Source organism: Fringilla coelebs (genome assembly GCF_963513975.1).
Source record: "Fringilla coelebs genome assembly, chromosome: 2".
In the NCBI taxonomy this organism is placed as follows: Eukaryota; Metazoa; Chordata; class Aves; order Passeriformes; family Fringillidae; genus Fringilla; species Fringilla coelebs.
Window position 1 is genome coordinate 6,887,818 of NC_140029.1, and position 14,185 is coordinate 6,902,002.

The window sequence follows — 14,185 nt, forward strand, 5'->3', positions numbered from 1 at the left end:
AAATTTCTATATGAAATGTATTATTTTCCAGAAGGAAGAACAATTTTAAAATGATGAGACCTAACCCCAGCTGATCAGGTTTTATTAAATTTCAAATTCAACATTATGAAATGTACCCTCTACATGTGTACACCAGGCACAGTGATACCTAATAAAAGCAAAGGATTGCTACAGATAATATCTTTACAAGACATTTTCCATTAGGAAAGAAATTCTTCTCCCTCAGAACAAAATGGGTGTATGTGTTTCACCCTTAAAAGTGATACAAAAAACAAGCTGAGGCTGATTCACCAAACCTGAAGTGAATATAATCTCTGAAAACACCTCATATTAGAAGATCATCAACCATAATATTTTAGTTAGAGTGATGATTCAACAGGATTTGCATGCTCTGACTTACCCATTATCTGTTGATTGACCTACGAATTAGCCAAAATCAGGTAAAATATTTTAAAGTATATGTTTTTTTAAAACCTAATGCAATGCAGTTTTACATCCCATTAAAATGTGCTACCTCCCACATTTTCTAACACCTTTCATGAGGATACATCCTAAATAGATGTATAATATGCTTAAGCAGATAGAGGTTCAAGTTTATTTTACTGTCAAAGGTCAGTAATCAGAATGTTGGATTCAGTATATGTGAAACATCAGGATGATGAATGGGTCTTAAACAATTATTTTAATGGGAACATAAAGTAAATTTGCTTTGTTGCTTTATTCCCCTGGAAAATTAAGGATACATTTTCATTGTACGAATTAGAACTTAACAAACAACTCTGATAATGTAGCAAAGAAAGGTATTTCGTACAAATTAGTCTATAGGGAAATAAAGTGAACAATAAAGAATTTCCATGGACCAAGCTAGGAACAAGGCCCTTCAAACACCAAAGCAGAGAGTGGCATCTTTCTCCCTTCTGCTCTGTCTCTCTTTATCCCCTCTCTTCCCGGGACCCCTTACATTGTAAGTTATTTCTGAAATATTTGTGGTTTCCCTGAGTCACTGAGGTTGGAAAGGATACCTTAAGCTTTCCTAGTCCATGCTCCTGCTCCAAGCAGAATTGCTGGATCCAGATGCCCAGGGCCATGTCCTTTTGGGTTTCTCTGAGAATGGAGACTTTGGAACCCTTTTGGAGAGCCTGTTCCACTATTTGATCACCTTCACAGGAAAAAAGGGGGTTTGTGTGCTCAGCTGGAATTTTGTATCTTTTAATTTGCTGTCATCCTGCCAATGGGCACCATGGAAAAAAGCCTGGCTCCGTCTTCTTCATTCCCTCCCATCAGGTATCTGTTAACTTTGATACATTTACCCCACCTTGAGTCATCTATGCTCCAGACTGAACAGACCCAGCTCTCTCCACATTTCCTCCTTTGAAAGATGCTCCAGTCTCTTGCTCACAAGCAGTGAGTACTTTTGAAGCATCACCCAATTCCTCAATGTATTTGAAAGTATTCGGCTGATAGGCCAATAGCAGTTTCCTTGTCTTTTAATCTTCAAAAGGTAATAAAATTTAATGCTGTCAGGATAACAGTCCTTTAATTTAAAGACAATGAGTAAGAAAATTTAAGTATTTATTTATTTTATCAAAGTGAAAATATCTCTCTTTTTTCTTCTCTCTCCTCTCCTTTCTTTCTCTTTTGGATACTGTTCCTGTGAGACTGTGGGTTGTGAGGTCATGGCTCTATATTTTCAAGATGGATTCTTTGCTTCAGACCAGCAACCAGCCCACATCACCTCTCTTGTCACTACTTTCCATGTGCTCCTTAAGGAAGCTCAGTTCAATGTCAGTTCAATGTCCCTTGATAAGTCATACTTTTTTCCCTGCTAAGGCAGGTTTTTCTTCTCTAAACCTAATTCTGTCAGGATCCTTAGAGCAAATATTGTTTACCTAATGAATTTACTCTGTTTTCCAGGAACTATTTTACGACGGGGCCTGGTTCCACTTCCACCTCCTCATGAGGATCAGTTCTACACTATGCATGATTTCAATATCAACATAGAAATAATCTTTTATGGCCGAAAATATAAGATTATAGATTGTGACCTGTACACAAAAAATTTCCTGAGGAAGATAGGAATCAGACTAAATCCTCCTGCAAGCCGTCCAGACGACCCATACACCACGGAACGGCAAAAGGTCAGGGGGAGGCAGCAGTGGTGAAAACATGATCTGAATAAAACTTGATTTGAATGCATATTACTTATATGTATTACATACATGATTTCTTTCATATCAAATAGAAAGTAACTATTTCAACAGAGTAAATCCCGAGAGAAAACTTGGATTTAAAAATTTTGGTATGTGCCTCATTGTACTATATACATAATTTTCTCTTGATATGTTTGTACACATTTTAAAACAGAATAAAATTAATTAGGAAAAATAATTTAAGCCTTTCAGTATTAAACTGAAAAGAAAAAAAAGATGTACCTATTACATGTTTTATTTTAATTTACATGTTCTACTTATGATTTTGCTTGGGCTAATCCAATGATAATAATAAACACTTTAAAAGTGTTTAAAAGAAGATCTAATTGGAATTGTGGTTCCAGCCCACCCATGGCTTCCTGCAGACTCCTTTTTTCTATTTATATGTTATCTTTCATCTCTTCTCCAACATGTTTTTAACAGGTTCTTTACATGTGTAAAGCAAATTCTTCTGCCATACAGAACCCAGTGTTCTGCTGTTTTAAGGCTTGTGAGGTTTTATTTACCTCCCTCTTTTGTAAGTGTATGGGATCACATATACACAAACACACACTCCCAGAAGTCTCACTCACAACTCCTAGATTCTATGTGGATTCCCTTTTGCAGGATTCGTTGTTTCTTTTTATTTATATTTTTTTTCCCCTCTGGGGATAGTAATGGGAGTGATGTTTTCTGTTGGGAATAATGACAAGTTTCTTTCAGTTCTGTTTTTCTTGATTAATATGAGTGCAAATGGCACTTGACCTGACTCTTAGGACTGTTGGCCCACCATATGCAGCCTGCAGTGACAGATCTAGCCTGGTCCTCTGGAAGCAGCAGATACTCCCTGTGTCTGTGGCATCCTCAATGCTCTCAGTGAGAAAACTGCTGTGGGCCTCAGCAGCAGTAATAGAAGGTGACTGTGACTGAGATGTGTAGGACAATTTCCATGTCTCTGAGGCACTCTCAGGCTAACAAGTTAGTTTCTCTTCATTCATGCTGCCAGGCTTGTGCAGTCCCCCAGTGAAAAGCAGCACTTGTAGCACATCTGGTTCTGTGTTGTGGTGACTCAGCCTGGCCATGGGTTTCCTTTCCCTTACTCAGCCCCTGTAGGTAACAGCTGTGTATATAAACACATGCTGAGTTGTCTTGATACTGTCAGACTGTGTCAACATTTTGTAAGATACTGTGTAACCCACTTAGGTTTTAATTTTTTTTTAACAACAAGCAAAACATTCAAGAATAGGGCATATCAATCCCTAAAGAGAATGGAGAGGGAAAAAAGGTTTGAGAAATAAGAGCTTCAGAAGACAAAAAATTACAAAAATCTATGTCTTCATGTTCTCAGTTGTTGAGAAATTCCAGAAAAGTTATTTAGCAGATTCTGGCTGACTTACACTTTCACTTTACTGGGAAAAAATTACCACCTAATTTGGGAAAGGTAATTTTTTTTTTGATTGCTCTGGGCTACTTCAAGCAAAATTAAATTGGTTTTCACTGGACTCCTAGTACATGGCCAGAAAATGAAGGTATGAAGGAAGGTAAGGAATAGGATGGGATAGAAAATGAGGCCAGTGGAAAGTGCTGTAAACCATTTAGACTCATACTTTACAGAATTACAGAACCATTTAGGTTAGAAAAGACCTCTGAGATCATCAAGTCCAACCTGTGACCAGTCCCCACCTTGTCACCCTGACCAGAGCACTGAGTGTCACATCCATGTGTTCCTTGAACACCTCCAGGGATGGAGCCCCTACCACTTCCCTGGGCATCCCCTTCCAATGCTTAAGAACCCTTTCCATGAAGAAATTCCTCCTGTATTGTTGGAGATGGTATTCCATGGATGACAATGGTGTTACCTGGTTCTGTGGCTGTGTTTTGTTGCCTATTGCATCTTCAAGGGTCAGGAAGGAGAAAAGAGAGCACTGGGAAGGTAAATAACTTGGTTCTGCTCTCTTTATTTTAAGATTTGATGCTCTGAAAGAATGGGCCTTTTCCCTCACAGATTTTTAAGGCCAGAAGGTGTGTTAGTGGATAAAGAGAAATTTAGATAACAATATAAACTGTCCACAGTTAATATTGTTTTCTGTTCAGACAGTTCAGCTCACATTGTCTCATCAGTGTCTTCTTTGGAAGCAATTTTGTTGATGAGAAGGATTATCTCATCCCTTTTAATGCACTTTGGTCATGTGGATTTGGACTTGTGAAAAACACTCTGTTCAGGTCACATCTATAGATGTGAACTAACAGTATAGAAATGCAGTCCTTGGACTGGATCATCATCCTGGGACCCAGTTTAACCCAGTGCTACTGGTTTTGCAGCAACCAAGACTGCAGGAAGCACCTTGTCACATGAGCTGGAAAGCATCTGTAGCTGAACATTTGCTGTTTCTTATCAGACCCATGGGTGTGTTTTGAAAGGAGAACAAACATACCCAGTACCTGTCAACTGTGTAGCATGAATCAAAAGTTAAAAATCTATGTTTTAAAGTTGAATGACAGAAAATACCAAAGGGAAAAGAATGAATTGATTCTTTACATCACATTATCTGTAAGAAATCATTTTTAAGGAAGTAAATCAGGAAGAGTGATGCTATTTGGTGTTCTAGTCATCTAATTACCACAGGCAGTTTTTGAAAATATGAGCTGTACTGTAAATAATTTAACAATTCTCTGATCTAGAGGACCTCGTTGCAAGAAAAACAAGGATTAAAACCAATCCAAAATTGTTTTCATGTTTTTTTCTGAGGGCACAGCAACCCTGTAAATACTTCTCTGATAATGACATATATCATATTTCATGTATTGTAATGGTGTGGTGTCATTTGACCTATGTTCTAAGGTTAGACAGCACCATGCAGTTGTGATCCTGTTTTTTGGAAGTAAAGAATTAAAAATACATTAATTAAAATTCTTTTAATTTCTCTTTTACCAGAGATATCTGGAGAGCACAAATCCTTTTCACCCTTATGAACGCTTTGACACTTTGAAACAATTTCTGGAGTTTGATGGACAAGTTTTGGGGTTTTCTTGTGTGTGGAAGGACCCAGAACTGCAGATTTCTGACCCACGGGAACTTGTTCTTCGTTATTATTTGTCTGATGACACTATTGATATAAGAGAAATTTTACCACCAAACTCAGGCCGGGATATAGTTCCATTTTTCCTCAAAAGAGATAAGCTTCCAAAGGTGAGCAATGGAAATTTCAAATTCTTCCACTAATTAAGAAATATTGAATGCTTTGTTTTGAACATCCTGTATTAGGATTGTAATGATATTTAGAGAGTGTTTTCACAGTATTAATCATAATTGCATGATTTCGGTTTTGCACACATACTCGTGTAGTAAATTAATAAGTGATGGAAAAATATCTTTAGGCTTGTCATGCTTAAACTAAAAGGAGCATTTAGTCACAGACATGTCTTATGATTTTCTTTCTCCTGTATTAATGTATTAAGGCAACTATATTAATAAAACTCTACAATAATGGAAGACAAGAAAATTAATATTGATAAGCTTATGTAAGACTGAGGTGAATTCAGATTTGATCTATGACTTACATTTGCAGCCTTTGGAAAAGTCTGTTTTAGTATTCTATAACATTACCTCATCATAGCAAATCTGGTGTGATTTCTTAAAACTGAGTTTCAGGGTTTGGGACATTAGGCAAAGCCAATTAAAATCAATAGGAATCCATCAATAAGCTTTCTTGGGCATTAATCATGTGAAATGCTCCACTCAGAGAAATCTTCAAAGGGTTTGTATCCTCTGTAACCTGTTATGATTATAAAATTACTGATCTGGATACACTTCTCTATCACTCCTGACAGATCCTTATGATAGAATAACATCAGCCAACAGATGGAATAAAATACTGAGAGTCTTTTCCTCCTTTCCTTTTAACACTGATAATCTATTTGCGATACCATAGATGTACATGAGATTTTGTAATAAAAACCTACCAGCAAAAAATTACACTTTTCTCACCTTGTAAGTCCTGTGTTCTGAGATGCTGATTTAGCAGTGGCTCTATGATATCAGATCCCTTTGACCACAGAGGTGAATGTTGCAATTTTAAGGACTGGCTTTTTCCTCTGGAAATTTTGAGAATGGCAGCAGAGGAATCAAAAGTTGAGGGGTCAGGAGAGGTGGTATAACAAAGTAACTAATTTTGATTACCCTACATCAGCAGTTTATTAATAATTTAAAAAAATGTGACATTAATATATATTAAGTTTGATATTACTGGGATAAATTACTTCTGTAATTTTAAAACTAACAATAGAAACAAAAACACATCTTTGCCAACAAAATCATGCTGACTTGAATCTTCTCTGTTTGTGTAGTAAATAGGACCAATCCTGGATGGTTCTTTGCATGTTTTTATAATTATTACCAATCAAAATAATATCCTCTAGAGCAGATGTTGACAATGATGTGGTACTTTGCGTATGCTGACCTTTGCTTTCTGTTTGCTTCCAAGAGAAAGGAGACTTTACCCTTTGGAGAGAGAGTAAGAATCTGAATGCTGTTTTTGGCATATGTACATTCTGGCTTTTGGAATATACACTTTTGGTTTTTAGGTTTAGTACTAGAATCTTAGAATTTACTAAAAATTCTCCCAGAAAACACTACAATAACATCCAGTGTATAACAAACCTGCTGGTTCTAAGGTAGCAGAGTTCTCTTTCTTCACTCTCACCTATATTTCTGAAGAGTTGGTCTCTTTCCTTGCAGAACGCTCCTGCTGCTCCATATCATCCAGGCACCATCACCAATTACACTCTGCTCAATGTGTTGGGAAAGCCAGAAAGAAACAAAGGCTATTACCTTCGGGACGTTCTGCAGGTCAGAAATTATTGAGTGCCTCCAGCTGTTGAATATCTTCATTGTAGTTTTTGTAATTTCTATGGTTGTTCGCCTCTGCAACAAAGAGAGTTATTTATGAAATTGTGTTGCCACTGGAGAGTAGCTCAAATGAGAGCTACTGAGATTTACTGTATGTAAATCCCACATTTGTAAAAGTGAAGGAGCTTAAGATGGGGTGAAATACACTTACCAATGGACTTCAAAGGTTGTTAAATCACACTAAATGACCTGGGTTTTTACAAAGGTTTTGTGATTCTGAGATTTATGGAACTGCTGTATAAATGTTCCTTCTTTTATTAGACAGGAGCAGTGCACCAGGAATTTTACAAAGACAGTGACTTGAAAATAGGGGCAGTAATTAATGTTTGGGGAAGGCAAGTATTACTCTGTGATTGTGATGAATTCACTAAAGAACATTACAGGAAAAAGTATGGAATTGGTAAGTAGTGATCATTATCCTTTCCTTATGAGTATTTTTATACTTCCAAATTTAGCAGAGCTGTCTTCAAATTTCATCACTGACAAAACATGTTCATTAAAACCTTTAGTAATAACAATCTGTTGTAGGCTGTTAGCAGCAAAGCAGTAATTTTGCAGGTAATCCAGAAGGGCTTTCTTATGCATTGCTCCCTTGCAAACTAGCATATAATGTATGTGTTCTGCTCGTAATAACTCTATTTGAAAACTATAGTGACAAAATAGTCATATGGATAGACTGGCATTTCTTCTTCTCTCCTTTCCCCTCCCCTTCCAATAGCTGTGTTTGCAGTCAGAAAATAATAAAGAGCATGTAGTAAGAGTGGGTAAGTAGAATGAGCTCAATTATTCCCCCTTATATTTCATTTTATATGGATGTGAGAATCCTCACATAAGATTTTCTGACATGACAGTTTTAGTCTATCACATCATTGGTTTTTACAATGCAGTTTTGTGTATTCTGAACCATTAGAGTGTGTATCTTGTGAAATTTCAGTACTAAATTCTAGAAGCATTTAGCAACTATGTCCATTATGGAAAAGCATTTTGGAAATGAGTAACAATAGGGGCTTTCATTTATCTGTCTTTGAATGTCTCCAGTCAGACTTGCTAATGGTTCCATGATGGACATCTTCCTGCAAAAATGACTTAGTTATTTTCTGTCTGTTTATTCATTCAATAAATATAGCTGAGCATCTGACTATTCAGAGATGGTTGGAAGAATACTACTATGGTCTTTCCCTGCCACTGTGAAATAAAACACCTGAGCAGACTATTTCTGTTACCTTGAGGTCAGATAGATGTGTGTGTATCAGAGCTTGTCTGCTGCACTGGGGGAATTAAATGGTGTAGCATTGCCATTCAAATACTAGATTTATTATTTGGCAAAATATTTCTCATTAGGACTTTTTCAATAATAGCTTGGCATGTCTGTACCAAAGTAAACCTGATCTTGCCAGTGTGTGAGGAAGCCATATTCAATAACCATGTAATTATTATTAAACCTGTAATAATAGCAAATTTAACTCTAGAGATGCAAAATAGGGGGTTCTACTCTGGAAATTTCTTCAGCCAAGACCACTGCTGCTTTTTGGCAGCAATATCCTCTGTCTGAGCAAATTATCCCAAACTGAGAATGGGGATTTCTTACTCAGGGCAGGCAATAAATGAAATGCAGCTGACCATCCTGGATCAAACAAACAGCGCGACACGCAAATGCAAAGGCCCTTCCCCTCCTCTAATGCTGGCTCAGTAATTACTGCTTACGTCTCTGGATGTTAAAAGTTAGGTGGTTTGCAAGTTAGGGGAATTCAGAAGTTGCTGATGTGCAGAATTCTAGAAAACTGTAGGTGGTCTAGTCTGTTCCTGTTCTGCAGTAAAGGAGATTTCTTTGCCTCCTGAGGTATCTTGTCCTAACCTCATAGTTAAAAATGCTGCTTAAAAGCTACTCTGAAACTGGTTTGTGTAAACTGAGAGAGTAAATTTTTTCTCTTATCTCTGTTGGACTTGGGGAACAACTGCTCAGTACTCTCTTTTGATAACCTCTTACATATCTGAACATTATTCCAGTACAAAACCTTACTCCCCTGCCCCCATCCCAGGCCATTTGCTGCTAAGGGAAAACATTTCAGTCTTTGTCCATAGTCTATTCTTTTCTATCTGTGATAATTTTTCTCAGTGCTCTCTGCAGTTTCTCTGCCTCGTTGACACCAAACACACAAAGATGTGCTCTAGCTGAGACCTTTGGGAAACTGGGAAGTGTTTTACACATACCTTTAAGGATATATGATGGCAGAGACTCTGGCTGACATGAAAAACCATCCATCTTGATGCAACCTGTCTTGTTCAGAGACAATACTTTCTTAGAGCTAAGGGATTCACACACTTGGCTGTAAAATTGTTTCCTGCTTTCCCCACAAGGATTGAAAAAATGTAGGTATGACTTTTTAACTGGGAGGGACCAGAAGTAGAATCAGGGTAGATTTTGGCTTAAAAGCAGGTTTTTAGAGAGAACTAGTGAGTGTTCACCTTTTAGTGATTTACACATTTTGTGTGTGTCTGTGGATGTACAAGGTACTCTCAGTGGGCTCAGTCCCACAAAGTGCTCAGAATTCCACTCCCATCCAATTAAAACTGGAACGGACTTAATTGCAGTTCCAGTCCAGGGAGACCATTTACTTGAGCAAGAATAAGCAAGTGGATAAATTAGTTCTTACATCAAGGCACAGTACTCAGCACCTCATGGCACCAATCCAGCTGTTTTGTTATTGTGTTTTTATATTACTCCCCTTCAATTTATACTCTTCTGCCAAAGCCATTAAAGAGGCTGACATTTATTTTTGAGTCTGCAGTTTCAGCACAAGTTGCTTGCCCACAGAATTTGCCTTTTAGGAGAATGAAGAGTATTTTAGATTTATCTTGAAGAACGTGATATATTTCTAATATGGGGTTTCCCTATTTTAATGTGTTTGTGAAAAGCAGACTTTCTCCATTGATGAATGTAGCTAATTCTCTTCAGGAGGAAGCTGATGGCATCACTGTCACCCAGAAGTACTATGAATGCAAGAGAAAATGCATTAATGTGTAAAGTTACCTGTCTAGACTTGCTAGTGCAGCCTCAGAGGTGGAGAAGACTCTAGCCATGTAGGTGTTGTGGTCACCCTGCTGAAATGGGAAACAGGCTGATGTGCAGTGGGGGGAAGCTGGTACTTGTCCTTCTCACTTAATACAATATCTTAGCACAGAGTATAAAGTATTCTTTCTTAAATAACAGATTACTCAAGATAGAACAAAACCAGGAAAATCTGGTTTCCTACAGCTTTTTCTTCCCTGTCCCAGCACCTCCCAAGCCTGGCTGTTGAGGCTTTTTAGAGCACCCTGCAATCCCTCTCCTGTGCTGGCTCTCCACCCCTCCCACCCCCTCATTTCTCAGGCTCCGGCCGTGACCCGCTGCCGGGGCAGGGCTCTGTGCTGCTGGCCAGGCAGCTGCTCCTGGAGATCGGGATAACAGCTGACTCCTTGCTTTCCCCTCAGCGGGGCACTGCAGCCTGCTGCCAATTTTCACTGGGCTCGTCAGAGGTCAGTCTCTGGTGTTTAACCTCTCCACTACACGTGGTGGAGACTGAGCAGCAGCTTCTAAATATACTTGTGCATGTATAGATTCCTTTTTTTTTTGTCCAGGTAACTGTAATAATCATTAAGAAGCAAGACTGTAAATGGAGATTTTCTTTGAATCAGGATGAACACTCTCATGTTTCAGCTGCAGGGACAGTTCTGTGAGCACTAGGTTTTCTTTATTCCTGCATGCAAAAAGTGGACATGGTTTTTTTTGGTGAACATGGGTTTTTTTGCTTTCTTATTTTACTTCTTACCTCAGTTGTGAAGCAGACTATCACTAGAAAGTCTCAGCTGTTTGTCATACATCTCCTCTGATGTATAGAGAACACTATGCTAACTGCCATCTCCCCAGGTTATCACCACATCTTTATATTGTCCAAGTCTAGTGGGATTTCTCTTTCCTGTTTCTGGCTTTATTGCTCAGAGGTTCCTGTCCTCTTCCTCTGAAGCTAGAATTTCTTTCCTTCTATACTCTGATATTCAGTATAGTTATCATTCTAATCCAAAGTATGTAACACTTGGCTCTTCCCTGAAATATGGTCTTATCTAACACATGAGGGTTTTTCTGCAGTTCTTCAATAACTGCAGAAGGTAATCTCACACTCTATACCAAAATCTCAGAATATATATTGAAATTGAAAGCTGACAAGCTCATTCAAGCTGGTTTAATGCTGCCTCTCTGGCAACAAATTCTTCATGAGGAATTTAGTTGTTCTTACTAAGAAGGCTTTGCTGTCTTCAAATTGTTTATATGCTAAAGATGTGGCTGGAGCTGTTTTATTTCTTGCTGTTCCCAGTGCTTGTTCCAATCTCACTCAGGTTTTGAAGTAATAAGAAATCTACAAGTATGTGGTCCATGTTTGATAAATGAGGTGAAATAACCCCCCAAGTTACTGCACTAACAATGGATAAAAATATACATGGCAAAAATACCTGTGTTATTCTTTCTGGAAATAAAATTTGTAATCCCAGACTTTCACTTTACTCTTTATACACTGTAAATTTACACTGAAAATGTTACAGCCTGGAAGAAGTGAGGATTGATTCCTTTTCCAGACTGGACAGAGGTAATTTTCTTAAACACCAGTGATCACCCTGAGAAGAGTGTATTTGGTATGTAAGTGCCAGCTGTCTGTCTGATTCTGCCCTAATGCTGTGTGGAAGAGCAAAGATGAAATGAGTTTTGAGCTCAGGTAGCTGGCTCTTCACATGTTCCAGAAATGAGTTTTTGACTAGTTTTGTAACCTGTATTCTCCATGGCAATTTCTCTCTGAATTTCCTCTTTCACAGGAGACAATATGAATATATAATCCTTTAAAATTCTGGAAAATATGGGTGACACAAAGCTGGATGTTTGTATTTTTTCTCCTTAGTGAACCTAGACAGGTGAGGGTTGGTCTCTTAGGTAACAAGTGACAGGACAATATGAAACAGCCTCAGAGGAGGTTTATATTGGATTCTTGACTGAAAGGGTTGTCAAGCTAGAGCAGACTGTTCAGGAAAGTAGTGGAGTGGAGTCATCATCTCTGGAACTGTTCAAAAAATGTGTAGATGTAGCACTTAGGGACATGATTTTGTGGTAGACCTGACAGTGCTGGGTAATCTCAGAGGTATTTTCCAAAGTTAGTAATTCTATGATTCTGTGAATGACACAAGTTCGTTTTACTTCAGGGATGAGATGGGAACCAAAGGGCTATAAGGGCTGAACTTCCCTTTGGATTTCACTTACTCCAATCTTCACTTGTGAGGGATTCAACACATCCCCCAGGGATAAAACATTATTCCTCTTAATTTACAATTTCCTTCTAGTTTATAAATCTAATTTTCATCCACATGTGCTAAAGTTTACAAAAGGGGAAATGCTTTAGCATCTCTTAATGAATGCCTTATGCATGGGTGTGAATGTTCAGACTGTGACCAGCGTGTAAACACAGCAGCTTCTTGTCCTCTGCGGCCAGGGTCCCACGCAGGTGCCCTGGTACCCCGAAGAGGAGTGCCTGGGACCTGCTTCTGGCAGGACCTGTGACACCTGAGCAAAGAGGCGAGGCTTGTGGCTGCCAAAATCCGCTGTTCCGCAAGGTCTGGTTAAAAACGGGCGCTCGGGCTGATGAGCAGCGTTAGCCCCCGCCGCCTCCGCCGCGCCGCCACCGGGTGGCGCTGTGGGAGCGCGGAGCCGCCGGTCCCGGTGCCGCTCCCGGCGCGGGAATCGGGAATCAGCGGGAAAGCCAGCGGGGGGAATTCAGTGGGAATTCAGTGGGAAAGCCAGCGGGGGGAATTGAGTGGGAATCCAGTGGGAATCCAGTGGAAATCCAGCGGGGAATCCAGCAGGATTCTCGCCGGCGGATCCTGTGTGTTACCTGCGGGCATTGGGGTTTACCCTCCTGCTCCGTCTATGCCGATTTACAGGCTCCCTGTTTATGCTATCAGGAATTGCCTGGATCAAGCACACGCTGTGGAGCTGTGAAAATGTGGCGTTTTGGTCACAAACAGTGCTGAGAAAATAGGGGAACTCATACAGTTTAATTGGAATCTCATGAGGTTTAATAAGAACAAGTTTAAGGCGCTGCACCTGGGTTGGGGCAATCCCCAGTATCAATCCAGGCTGAGGGATGGGCAGACCCAGGGTGTGCAGGCAGAGAAGGACTTGGGGGTGCTGGTGAACCAGGGGCTGGACATGCCCTGGCCATGTGCCTGCTCAGCCAGAGGTCAAGGGTGTGCTGGGCTGTATCCAAAGCACTGTGGACAGCAGGGGAGGGGAGGATTCTGCCTCTCTGCTCCGCTCTTCTGAGACACCACCTGCAGTGCTGCATCCAGCCCTGGGGTCCCAGGACATGGACCTGTTGGAGAGAGTCTAGAGGAAGTACCAAGCAGATCAGAGGGAAGGAGCACCTCTCCTGTGGGCAGTGGCTTGGAGAATTGGGCAGTTCAGGAGGCTTTGGGGTGACCTAAATGTGACCTTCCAGTACCTGAAGAGAACAGACAAGAAAAATGGAGAGAGACTGCACAAGGGCCTGGAGTGACAGGACAAGGGGGAGTGGCTTCACTGAAAGGGTGTGTGCTGAAATTAATAAGAAGTTCTGTGCTGTGAGGGTGGTGAGGCACTGGAACAGATTGTCCTGAGAAATCTCAGATGCCCCATCCAGAGCAGGTCCAGAGAAGGGCAGCGGAGCTGGGGAATGGTCTGGAGCACAAGTCCTGTGAGGAGTGACTGAGGGAGCTGGGGGTGTTCAGCCTGGAGAAAAGGAGGCTTTGGGATGACCTTATCACTCCCTACAACTCCCTGAAAGAAGGTTGGAGCCAGGCAGCCAGTGACAGGTTGAGAGAATGGTGTAAAGCTGCTCCAGGGGAGGTTTAGGTTGGACATTAGGAAGACATTCTTCACAGAAAAGGTGATTACACATGGGAATAGGCTGCCCAGGGAGGCAGTGGAGTCACCACCAGGTTTTTAAGGAAAGACAGAACATGGCATTCAGTGCCATGGTTTGATTGACAAGGTGGTGTTTGATCATAGCTTGGACTTGATGATCTCAGA

The 14,185-nt window shown here is 40.1% G+C and overlaps 1 protein-coding gene across 1 annotated transcript in view; it reads left to right on the forward strand.

Annotated features, from left to right (window-relative positions):
- The window catches only part of EFHC2 (EF-hand domain containing 2), a gene marked incomplete at its 3' end in the record, with an annotated part of 55,911 nt that overhangs the window by 17,053 nt on the left and 24,673 nt on the right, over positions 1 to 14,185 (forward strand). The window contains exons 4-7 of the mRNA XM_084226929.1: positions 1,915 to 2,138; positions 5,125 to 5,379; positions 6,928 to 7,038; positions 7,360 to 7,498. Coding sequence (XP_084083055.1) covers positions 1,915 to 2,138; positions 5,125 to 5,379; positions 6,928 to 7,038; positions 7,360 to 7,498 — 729 coding nt within the window. The remainder of the gene's footprint in view (positions 1 to 1,914; positions 2,139 to 5,124; positions 5,380 to 6,927; positions 7,039 to 7,359; positions 7,499 to 14,185) is intronic.